This window comes from Balaenoptera physalus (assembly GCF_965194825.1).
Source record: "Balaenoptera physalus genome assembly, chromosome: 10".
NCBI classification, from domain to species: Eukaryota; Metazoa; Chordata; class Mammalia; order Artiodactyla; family Balaenopteridae; genus Balaenoptera; species Balaenoptera physalus.
In genome coordinates, this window is record NC_138889.1 from 22170730 (window position 1) to 22183527 (window position 12798).

The window sequence follows — 12798 nt, forward strand, 5'->3', positions numbered from 1 at the left end:
GTATGGAGAATATCTTTGAATTCCTTTTAGTCCTCATTACAATGATTTGCAGAACAGATGTTAAATACCTGCTAATAATTACTTTTAAAAAGTCCTATCTCTCAAATCTAGGAATGAGAAAGACTATCCCCTACAGTTGTTCAAGACATTTGAACAGGTACTGTGAAATATTCCAAGTGCTACATTGCTGCATTATAAGTAAAGGTATAGAAAAACACAGAAAGAAGTATGCAATAGCATCCACACTATGGTGTCAAAATTACATACTTCATTTGGTAAATGATACCTGGTCAAAAAGCTGTTTGCCAGTTGTGTTGGGCTGAATGGCAAATTCCAGCTCAGCATCCATCGTTGTTACTCTTACATTGATCTGCAATAAAAACAAAGGGAAAATCAGTAGAAAAGAGAAAATACTTTTATCTGATTTATAAAATAAAGTGGTATCATATGTAGGCAGTAAAAAGCAACTCTATAATATACCTAATATTTTCTTTATTAAAGTGATAGTTTGATTTATTATATATGTTTTTGATTTATTGAATACTTAATATACAGTAGGCACGAGGCCCTGCACTTTTCATTTTCTTATTTAGCCTCTGCAACAATACTAGGAGATATGTCCATTTCTATAGAAAAGTTCATTTCTATAGAAAAGTTTCCATCACTTGCCCAAGGACACATGGATATCAAATGGCAGGGCAGAGGTATAACTCCAAATTCTTTGAATGTCATTCACTATTCCATATTTCTTTCAATACAAAAATCAAATATTTAGGATTTTTTTTTAATTTTTTTTTTATTTATTTGTTTATTTATTTTTGGCTGTGTTGGGTCTTCGTTTCTGTGCAAGAGCTTTCTCTAATTGCTGCAAGTGGGGCCACTCTTCATCGCGGTGCACGGGCCTCTCACTATCGCGGCCTCTCGCTGTGGAGCACAGGCTCCAGATGCACAGGCTCAGTAGTTGTGGCTCACGGGCCTAGTTGCTCCGTGGCATGTGGGATCCTCCCAGACCAGGGCTCGAACCCGTGTCCCCTGCATTGGCAGGCGGATTCTCAACCACTGCACCACCAGGGAAGGCCCAAATATTTAGTTTTATTTATACTGCAAATGTATTATTCTTCACTTTATAAAAACCATTCATCTATTGCCTTTTATTTGCTAGACTTTTTTAAATTCCAGTTTTTGGGTGTAAATACCTTTCTAGTTGGATATCTCACCAAAAACGTAACATGCCTTAACCAAAATTTTTACTCCAGAATAGCATCTTCACCTAGAATTCACCATGATATGGTAAAAACCTATCTTTTTAACTTTTAACTCACACTATTAGAACGCTAAATCAGACTTATTTCCCCTATGTTTTACACATGCCAACAACCACATGTACCTCCACACATGTACTTTTATCTGAAATACCTTCTCTAATCAAAAAACTCTTATAGAGCTCCTTCTTTAAAATCATCTTTTAGGAAATATTAATACACATAAAATACTGGTAACATATATAGACAATGAAGCATAACAAAATAAAACCTACTGTAACATAACAATAAATATATATTTCGTCTTCATCCTGGTTCCTGGCAGAGCTCCTAAAATCGCTGGAATTTCCTGAGTGATAGATGTGAGAGGAGGATCTTTTGTTATTCATAATAAGCTCCTTTCAACCATAATGGAGTTTATGCTAATGAGGTGACTCCAGATGGGCCCTAATAGCTTCAGAATGGAGGCTGGTAGCCAGAGAAACCAATCACATGATTAGCAGACTGAACCTTTTAGACACCCACCCCGACTGCCCAGGAGGGGAAAGGCTAGGGAATGAGCTGATCATCAATGTCCAATGATTTAATCAATCACACCTATGAAATGGAACCTCCATAAAACCCTAAACAAAAGGGTTCAGAGAGCTTCCCGATTGGTGAACGCACCCACCTGCTGAGAGGGTGGGGCACTGCAAACTCCACAAAGACAGAAAGAAACTCCTTCACTCGGGACCCTTCTGGACCTCACCTTCTTCATCTGTTTCATTTGTATCCTTTATAGTACCCTTCATATTAACTAGTAATAGTAAGTAAAGTGTCTCCCTGAGTTCTGTGAGCTGTTATAGAAAATTATAGAATCTGAAGAGGGGATCGTGGGAATCCCCAAACTTTAGCCAAGTTAGAAGTGTGAGTCGCTTGCACTACCTGTGATTAGCTTCAGAAGTCCAGAGCAGTCCGGTGGGTCTGCGCTAATTCTGGGTAGTTGTGTCAGAACAAATTAAATTGCAGGACAAACAACTGGTATCCACATAGAATTGGAGAACTGCTTGGTATGGAAAACCCACACATTTGGTATCAGAACATTCTGAATAAAGAAAATGTTTTCCTTTTTGGTGTCAGAACATTTTGAACAAAGAAAAGGTTCTCCTTTACCTATAAATCTACCATTCAACTTAAAAACTAGAAATGACAAAAAATGTCACCAGTGTATTTCTTCTTTGTGAATTTCCCTGACCCCAATGCCCACAGGTAAGTACTAACCTAAATTTTGTGTTTGTCATCCCCTTAGCTTTTTAAAAAGCAATAGTTCTGTCACAAATGTAGGTATCTATATGTAAAATATTGTTTAGTTTTTTACTTTTAGCGGTATAGCTGTACCAAAATTGTATAATACTTGCTAATAAAGTCTTTCTTGATGTGGGCAATGATTACATATGTATGTTTTATGAAAATTCATCAACTACACACTTATGATATATTCTTTTGCATATGTATAGTCTATTTCAATAAAAGGTTTAAACAAAAATTTTGCTACACTATAGTTTGCCTTTTCACAATTATATTTCTAAGATTCATTGATGTTTTTGTGAGTAGTTGCAATTCATTCATCTTTATGTGACTAGGCAGTAATTCATTTACCATTTTCCTATCTATTGACATTAAATTGTTTCAAATTTTTTGCTTATTAAGAACAATACTGCTATGAACATTCTTGTACATGTCTCCTAGTGCATGTTCTGAGTTTCTCTAGAAGTATAACTCAGAATTCCTGGGTGATAACGTATGCATAGCTTCAACTTTACAATGTAATGCTGAATTGTCTTCCAACATGATTGTATCAATTTACACTCCCATAAATAATAATAATTCCTGCTGCTCTATATTTTCACTAATAGCGGATATAATCAGATTTTTTAATGTTTAACAATCTAGTGGGTATAAAATGATATCTCAATATGGTGTTAATATGCAGGTTCTTGATCCCTAATGAAGTTGGGAACATTTTCTTATGTGTGATATGCAGAATTATAAGACAGCCCCCATGATCTCCTCCCCCCCATCCCCACCTTACTCCCATGATTATGTTAACATTACAAGACAAAAGGGATTTTGCAGATGTACTTAAGGTTACTAATCAGTTGACCTTAAGATAGGAAAATCATTGTGGGTGGGCCTGAGCTAATCACATGATTACTTTAAAAGCAAAGAGTTTTCTCTGACTGGTTGCAGAAGTCAGAGATTTAAAGTGTGAGAGGACTTTGACATTAAAGAGGTTCTCCACTGCTGAATTGGAGGGGGCATGAGCAAAGGACTTGTCACACACACCACACTCTAGGACTAAGAGAGACCCCTGGCCAACAGCTAGCAAGAAAATGGGGACTTCATTCACCAGTAAAGGATAGATCATTCTGCAAGGAAATGGATTCTGCCAATGACAGGAATGAGCTTGAAAGAGAACCCCAAACTCCAGATGAGAATGCAGTTGAGCTACACCTTGATTTCAGGGTGAGACCCTGAGCAGAGAACCCATTCATATCATCCCATATTTCTAGCATATAAAACTGTGAGATAATAGATGTGTGTTGTTTCAAGCTACCAAATTTGTGATAATTTGTTATAGAGCAATAGAAAAGTAATATAATATGCTTATCGACCACTCAGTCTCCTCATCTTTCACAATGTCTATTCACATGTATTGCTTATTTTTCTATTGGGTTGTCTTTTTCTTACTCATATGTGGGAGATCTTTATATATTCTAGATATTAATCCTTTGTCAGTTACTTGCATTACAAAGAAATCTACTAGTTTGTAGCTTGTCCTTCTATTTTATGAAGAGTCGCTCTCTATGATAAACATTTTTAAAATTTTAATGTTGAATTTATCAATGTTTTACATGCAGATATCAATTTTTTGCCATATTTAAGAAAACCTTTAACACAACATTGTAAATCAACTATACCCCAATAAAAAATAAATTTTTTTTTTTAAAAAAGCAAAGAAATCCTTCCCTAGCCTGGAGTCATAGATATTCTTATATTTCCTATCAAAGTTTTGTTTTTCATAGTTTGTCTTCAATGATTTTTGCTTATGATTTAAGGTAGAAATCCAATTTCATTTCCTAATCCCCAGAGGGATAATAATACAGTGATTTTAAACATCCAAATATGATGTATATTGATTACCTCATTCACTCTCCGAACACTGCACTGTCACAAATCTTATGTCCATAGGTATGGGTCTAATTTTGTGCTATTCTGTTGCACTGTTCAATTGAACTATTCTGCCAATACCATATTGTCTGAATTACTGTATCTTTAAATAAGTCTTGATGTCTGGTATGGCAAGTCTTCCCTTATTATTTTCAGAACTGTTTTGGCTATTCTTGTCTCTTTGTTCTTGCTCTTGACTCCACACATAATTATAAATTTTTCAAAACACCTTATTATGATTTTAATTGGAACTACACTAAATTCATCAGCCTCTTGGGGTAAAAAATGACATCTTTTCAATATTGACTCTTACTATCCAAGTGTATGGTTCTCTCTATGCATTGATTTAGGTCTTCTTTAAGACCTTTTTAAAAAATGTTTATAATTTCCTCCAGAAAAATCATATTAATCATTTAAGATATCTTTCTCCTATGGTTTTATAGCTATTATAATTATAGGTTCATAATCCCATGACATCCTAAATGCATTGAAAACTCTAGTTTATTAGCTAATTTCTAGCAAAAACAATTGAAATAAGTCCACCTGGTGAATTAATTTATCCCACTTCAAATGAATATTCACACACCGATCTATAGAAATACTGATGTGATGCAACAGACCTTGATGGAAATTTCATAATACTACATATGCATATAATACATTGTATATTCACCTTTCTAAAATCCAAAGAATTCCAAATACTGAAACTCATCTAGCTTAAAGCGTTTCAAACACAGGGTCATAAATATGATGAAGTATCTTTCCAAAATTTTTTCTGGTTTTACTTCTGTAGAAATGCAATTGATTTTTATATTGATCCTTTTATCAGCTCCCTTGCCAACTGTTAAAATGAGTCTGTGTAAATTCTTGTATTTATATAAACCAGAGGTCAGAAAACTTTTTCTGTAAAGGTACAAATAGTAAATATTTTAGGCTTTGCAGACCATACTGTCTGCTGCATCTACTCAATTCTCCTGCTATAGCAGAAAAGCAGTTATAGATAATAAACAATGAGCATACTTTGTTCCAACAAAACTTTATAGACATTGAAATTTTAATTTCATATAATTTTCAAGTCATGAAATATTACTATTCTTTTGATTTTTTTTCAACCATTGAAAATGTAAAAATCATTCTTAGCTTGAAGGTTGTACAAAAACAAGTGGTGGGCTGGCTTTGGCCTATGGGCCATAATTTGCCAACCCCTGATATAAATAAATACCTTAACATCTTCAAAGTGTTTCTTCCTTTCCAGTCCTAGAGTTTTTAATTTTTCTACACAGGCTTTCTGTTCAATGTTGAACAGCGGCAGTGATAGTGTGTACATTTTGTCCTGTTCCCAATCTTAAAAGAAAAGCTTCCACTGTTAACACATTAAGAATTACTTTTGTTATAGGTTTTCTTCTATACTTAGCTTAAGAGGTATTGGTTTTTACTTTTAAATCATGAATAGTTGTTCAATTTTAGCAACTGCTCTTTCTGAATTTATTATATGATTTTTCTCCTTAAAACTAACCATATGATTGTGGCAGAGACTACTTGTTGTTTGACCACCAAAATCTAACAAAATTACCGTTTGACATGGCTACTGAGCTACAAGAACATTTCTCAATGTCTCTTGCAATTAGGTATGGCTATGTGACTAAGGTCTCAGACAGAACATGAGCAGAAGAGACAGATATAAGGCCACTTTTCAGCCTAGGCATAAACAGTGAGCATGCTTCAGTAGTTGTGGCTCACGGGTTCTAGAGCAGAGGCTCAGCAGTTGTGGCGCACAGGCTTAGCTGCTCCACGGCATGTGGGATCTTCCCGGACCAGGGCTCGAACCTGTGTCCCCTGCATTGGCAGGCGGATTCCTAACCACTGCACCACCAGGGAAGCCTTATATACAATTTTTAATCCTTACTCTTAGGAATAATAAATGTTCTCCACTCAATTATTCAGACAGTTTTCCAAACTACTTTTAACTTTCACATTCCTACCAGAAATAAGAGTTCTAGTTGATCCACATCCTTACAGGCAAAATATTATCAGTCTAATTATAGCCCCTCCAGAATATATAAAGTGGTATCTCACTGTAGTTTTAATTTATGTTTCCCTGATAACCAAAGATATTGAGGATATTTTCAAGTGCTTATTGGCTATTGATATATTTTCTTTTGTGAAGTATCTATTCAAAGTTTTTGCCCACTTTTTAAAAACTTGGTTGTCTTATTGAGTTCTAAAAGAATGCGATACTGCAATTCTTTTCTCCCATTCCGCCTTGCCTTTTTACTTTTTTTTTTTTTTTTAAACAATTATCAGACATTGAGGATTCTTTTTAAAATTTATTTATTTATTTTTGGCTGTGTTGGGTCTTCGTTTCTGTGCGAGGGCTTTCTCTAGTTGTGGCAAGCGGGGGTCACTCTTCATCACGGTGCGCGGGCCTCTCACTATCGCGGCCTCTCTTGTTGTGGAGCACAGGCTCCAGACGCGCAGGCTCAGTTAGTTGTGGCTCACGGGCCTAGTTGCTCCGCGGCATGTGGGATCTTCCCAGACCAGGGCTCGAACCCGTGTCCCCTGCATTGGCAGGCAGATTCTCAACCACTGCGCCACCAGGGAAGCCCCACCTTTTTACTTTCTTACTGTTGTCTTTCAAATAGCAAATTTTTTAATTTTGATGTTCATTTTTTTTTTTTTGCTTCGAACTTTCTGTGTACTATCAAAGAAATCTTTGCCTACCCTATGACTGCAAAAATGCTTTCTATTTTCTTCTAGAAGTTCTATAGTTTGAGCCTTTTAATTTAGGCCTGTGATCCATTCAGAGTTAGTTTTTTGTGTAAACTGTGATATAAGGGTCAAGATTCGTATTTTTCTGTATGGATAACTCTTTGTTCCAACATCATTTCTTGAAAAGAATTTAATTTCCCCATTGAACTGTGTGACAACCTTGTGTGTGGAGATGTATATTTGTTCCACTGATCCTATTATCTAATATTTTAATACTACACTGTCTTTTTTTTGTTGCCTGAAAATAAGTGTTGAAATCCAGGAGTGTAAGTGCTCCACCCTTGTTCTTTTTTATTTATTTTATTTGTTTAATAAATTTATTTATTTATTTTTGGCTGTGTTGGGTCTTCGTTGCTGCGTGAGGGCTTTTCTCTGGTTGCAGCGAGCGGGGGCCACTCTTCATTGCAGTGTGTGGGCCTCTCACTGTGGTGGTCTCTCTTGTTGTGGAGCACGGGCTCTAGGCACGCGGGCTTCAGTAGTTGTGGCTCACGGGCTCTAGAGCTCAGGCTCAGTAGTTAAGGCACACCCGCTTGGTTCCTCCGCGGCATGGGGGATCTTCCCGGGCTAGGGCTCGAACCTGTGTCCCCTGCACTGGCAGGCGGATTCCTAACCACTGCGCCACCAGGGAAGCCCCACCCTTGTTCTTTTTTTTTTTTTAAACATCTTTATTGGAGTATAATTGCTTTACAATGCTTTCTTAGTTTCTGCTGTACAACAAAGTGAATCAGCTATACATATAAATATATCCCCATATCCCCTCCCTCTTGCATCTCCCTCCCACCCTCCCTATCCCACTCCTCTAGGTGGTCACAAAGCACCGAGCTGATCTCCCTGTGCTATGTGGCTGCTTCCCACTAGCTATTGCTTTAGCTATTCCACATAAGTTTTGGCTCTTCCATAAACATTTTATAATCAGCTAGTCAATTTTAACCAAAGGGATTCAACTGATTAGAATTACATTCAATCTTCCAATATATTGGGGAGAACAGACATTGTAATAATATTTTCTAGACATACCTATGACCAATGTTTATTTTTGTATATATCTTGGTCTTTTTAAGTACTTATAAGTTTTCAGCGTAGAGATCTTGTACAGCTTCTGTAAAGTTATTCCTAAATATTTTATATTTTTGATGCTATTACAAGTGAAATTTTTACTTCATTTTTTGAATTTTGCTGCTAGTATATAAAACAGAAGACTGATTTTTAAAAAATATAACTTTATGTCCAACAATCTTGCTAAATTCTGTTATTAGTTCTAATAGTTGTTTTGTAAATTCCAGGTTATTTACATAATTATGTCATCTGCAAATAGAGAAATTTAATTCTTGCTTTGTATTGATTATGCCTTTTACTTCTTTTTATTCTTCTCTCCCTCCGACAATGCACTTTTTTACCTGCTAAATCTTTAAAAGTAATTCGAAAGTGACATTCATGCCAGAAAATTCAAATAACCACAACCAATGATTTTCTTAAAAAGATAACTGGCCAAAAAATTCTTGAAAAAAAAACCCCGATTTTGTTAGATGAAGAAAAGTACATTTATCCTAAGATAAAAGGACAAACCTTAGTCACAAATTATATAATTATAAAACTTAATAAAATGATCACATATATACCATTAAATTAAACATCTAGGGCTATATATAATATCAGCACTGGTATCACTAGCATCAAAGCTAGAATTATGAGAAAATTAATACTGCATGGATCCTTCTGACCTCTCATTATTTTCTCCTGTTTAACACTAAGTTACTTTTTACTGAGCACTGAATGTATATTCACCAGGATCTTCTAATCCTCACCAGACTCTCCAGTAAGTAACTAATTATATCTCCATTTTATATGTGAAGAAATTAAGAATTGGAGAGACTGAACTAATCTAACAAAGCTCAGTCGGGTTAAGTGGCAGGGTGAGGATAAGAACTAAGTTTGACCCCACAACCTGTAGTAATCTTAATTACAGTGTTACCTAAACCTCTTCATCACTGGCCCACATAACACCGTACTCTAGCCACATTAATCTAAAACAAACAACAGTAATATCAGTGCTTTTTTTCCCCCAAAAACTCTACCATAATACTTTGCCTTGTTCCAAAAGGAACTTAATGCCACTGATATTTTATTAAGTAAGCAGTGTCAAAAGTAATAAAATACACTTACTGGTTTCGGCATTTTCCTTCTCTTTTTGTCACCCTCTTTAAAAATTCTTCACTTTTATGAATTCTGTTGTTCTTCTGTTAAAGAAAAGAAAGCATAATTGACCTATTATCTTTTTATATAGTAATGTTTTTGCTTAACAATATAATTTGTATAGATTAAATAAAACTTTAACATTTTAAAATGTTACAATTAACATGGAGCTCTCATTTTATTCTAATTTTCAATGTCTTCTATTATTTCACATTCTTTAAAAATACTTATATCTGTGATTTAAAACAGCACACATCTCAAATAACATAGCATAAAGCATCTCAATCATCAACCAGAAGTTTTAATTTAATTACAGACAACACATAGCAAAGGAGAGATTACTAAGGGCCAAATGCTTTCTCTTTCTGAGTCAAGTTCGCCCCTATACCCAGATTGGTAGAAAAGAGGGACGGCAAAGAAGAGAACAGATAGATTCAGATTCTAAAGAAATGAATTCAGGAACACTTCTCAACCTTTCTTCTGTACTGCCAAAGACAAACAAGGAAATACTGATTAATGTAAACTACAAAAAGATAACTTTTTAAAGAAAATTATTTTTCCTCCCTGAAAGTTTAAAAGTCCAAGTAGAGACAAATAACATAAGAGTAACTTTTTCACCTAAGGTGGATAAAACAGCCATAGTCTGCACACTAGTAATCTGCATGCTACTCATCAGCAAGCTAATGGCCTTCACGGAAATACAGAATTGTCCTGAAGACCAGTGTTAAATTATACCTTCTCCCGCTCCGGCAAAAGAAGTAAATCTTAATCCAGGAAGAACAATGGGCTATTTTAGGGTAAATGTTCTCACAAACATCTAACAAAATTGGATTTCCCCCCTACAAACCTACCAAAAGATGTAACATTTTTAACCATTTAGTTGTCCAGAAAAAAATGATTATCATTCCAATTTGAAAACCTAGAGTAAGAAATATATTAATTACCTGAAATTCAGCTTATATAAGTAATATCTCTGCCGAGAAATTTTATTCATTATACTATCAACTAAATTAATAGAGAGTTAATTTTGTATTTTAAAAATATATTATCAATTGCTTTTTAAGATACTATTATTAATAAAACTGAAAATTCTCCAAATTGAAATAAAAACAAAGGATCGAAGTAAGGTCATTTCTCTAAATTTTAGCCAATCACATGTCAATGAACCTCTCCCCATACAGGGAACTTCATCAAGAGAAATTTCTTATCTAATACAATGGGCTATGAAATTCAGTTAGAAGTTTTAAATTCCTCATTTCCTAACTCTTAGCTAGGAAATGATAGATAAATATTCCCTACCTACAATCACCTACCTTCATGAACCTAAATGTACTTCAGTCCTATCTTCCACTTCTAAATCCTCCTTTCATCCCTACTATCAAATTCATCTCAGGTCTTAAAACAGCCTCAAAAACCAACCTTTTACATCATTTATAAACTAGTAACTCCCAAACCTGTATCTCCAGACTTGCTTGGCTAACTTGGCTTGCTCAATATCTAAATGATACCTCAAATACAACATGGCTAAAACATGGCTTAAATCGCTACACCCCACAGTCAAATCTGCTTTTTCCACAAGTCTTGATGACATATTTCTATAAAGTTATTCATGGTATATTCATGATTTTTTTTATATCTCTACTACATCTACAGTTATGATCCCCTTTCCATTCCTAATACTGTTAATTTTTGTCTTCGCTTTTGCTTGATTAATCTTGCCAGAAGTTTGCTTCATTTATTGGTCTAAAAACCAGCTTTCAGTTTTGTTGATCTTCTTGTTTCTTTTATTTTTCTGTTTTGTTAATTTCTGTCCTTTTTTCTCATCATTTTTCTTCTCATTAATTGGCTTTTACTCTGAGGCTCATATTCTAATCCCTGAAATTGAAAGTTTACCTAAGTAATTTCCAATCTTGTTTTCTAATAACATGCATTAAGGTCACAAACTAAATATGTCCCACCATAAGGCAAGTCCAAACGTAAAATGATCTCCCTATTTTGCCAGTGAGACTATTTTAAAGTAATTATCATCTGATTATGTAAAATAATCTAAATTCCTCACACATCAGACATGAGCATCTATATCAAACTTCTGAATCACAGTAAGTTTTCCAGATTACATAAAGTACTTTTTGAATCTATCACTAAAATTAAAATTTTTATCCCAAGCCATAATTACCCATTTATAGAAAACGTTAGTAGGACGTTATTTTTTCCTATTTGTATTGTTGGAATATATTTTAATATCCACAGTATAACTAGATGTGTTATTTTTAAGTGACTTTTAAAACCAGATCTCCTCTAGACTTCTTAGCCTCATTTTTTTTTTTAAAGCAACTTCTATTTTATTTATTTATTTATTTTTAAACTTTATTTTTTGGCTGTGTTGGGTCTTCATTGCTGCATGTGGGCCCTCTCTAGTTGCGGCAAGCGAGGGCTACCCCTCGCTGCAGTGCGCGGGCTTCTCACTGCGGTGGCCCCTCCCACTGTAGAGCATGGGCTCCAGGTATGTGGGCCTCAGCAGTTGCGGCTCGCAGGCTCAGCAGTTGTGGCTCGCGGGCCCCAGAGCGCAGGCTCAGCAGTTGTGGCACATGGGCCTAGTTGCTCCGCGACATGTGGGACCTTCCCCGACCAGGGCTCGAACCCACGTCCCCTGCACTGGCAGGTGGATTCCTAACCACTGTGCCACCAGGGAAGTCCCCTTAGCCTCTTTTTTACATTTAAATCACTTATCAGATGAGCTCCATGAGCTTTCCAAACTGACATGTAGTAAAGGCATTTCAGGTCAATGTGCCTTTCTTAAACAGTACTTCCATGCTCAAGAGAAAGAGTACATCTTGCAATGAGACAGTTCCTATGAAACAAATATAAATCTCCTTTTGGAGGGAATAATTTTGGGGAAAAATACCTTATATTTAAAACTCCACTATTTTTCTAAGTATCACTTTAGTGGCTTCCCACATAGGTTTTTATATATAGTTTTTTCATTATTGTTTAGCTCTAGGTGTTTCAGTTTCCAATTATGATTTCTACTCACTACTAATAAGTTTTAAATTTTCAAATAGAATGGTCAGAGGCCTGGGGGCAGAGTACTGTCTTTTTATTATTTATTTCTAAGTTTACTATATACTCTAGTCAAAGAATTCATTAAGATTTCCTTTATGTTTAGTGCTTGGTCAGTTTCATTTCTTTTTTGATTGTTCCAGCTATAAATGAAAATAATGTATGTTTTGCATCTGGTAAGTTAGACCAAGCCAGAGTAAGTATTTAATGTTTTGTTTATAGTCTCTCTACTCTCAGTTTAGTTAATCAAATTGAGAAAAAATGTATTGAATTTTCCCAACTCAGATTGTGGATGTTAATTTCT

General features: G+C 35.2%; 1 protein-coding gene and 1 long non-coding RNA gene across 4 annotated transcripts in view; both read right to left on the minus strand.

The window, feature by feature from the left end:
• The window catches only part of LOC309667926, a 614088-nt gene that overhangs the window by 389616 nt on the left and 211674 nt on the right, over nt 1-12798 (minus strand). The gene's annotated exons all lie outside the window — the stretch shown is intronic.
• RDX (radixin) overlaps nt 1-12798 on the minus strand; it is a 97404-nt gene that overhangs the window by 74514 nt on the left and 10092 nt on the right. For 2 of the 3 annotated variants that reach the window (XM_082476887.1, XM_082476885.1), the window contains exons 2-3: nt 9405-9478; nt 287-370 (exon numbers count right to left, since the gene is read on the minus strand). In XM_082476887.1, coding sequence (XP_082333013.1) covers nt 287-370; nt 9405-9416 — 96 coding nt within the window. In that variant the 5' untranslated portion in view covers nt 9417-9478. Of the gene's footprint in view, nt 1-286; nt 371-1537; nt 1557-9404; nt 9479-12798 lie in introns of those variants that run through there. The other variant, XM_082476886.1, reaches the window with a different exon arrangement.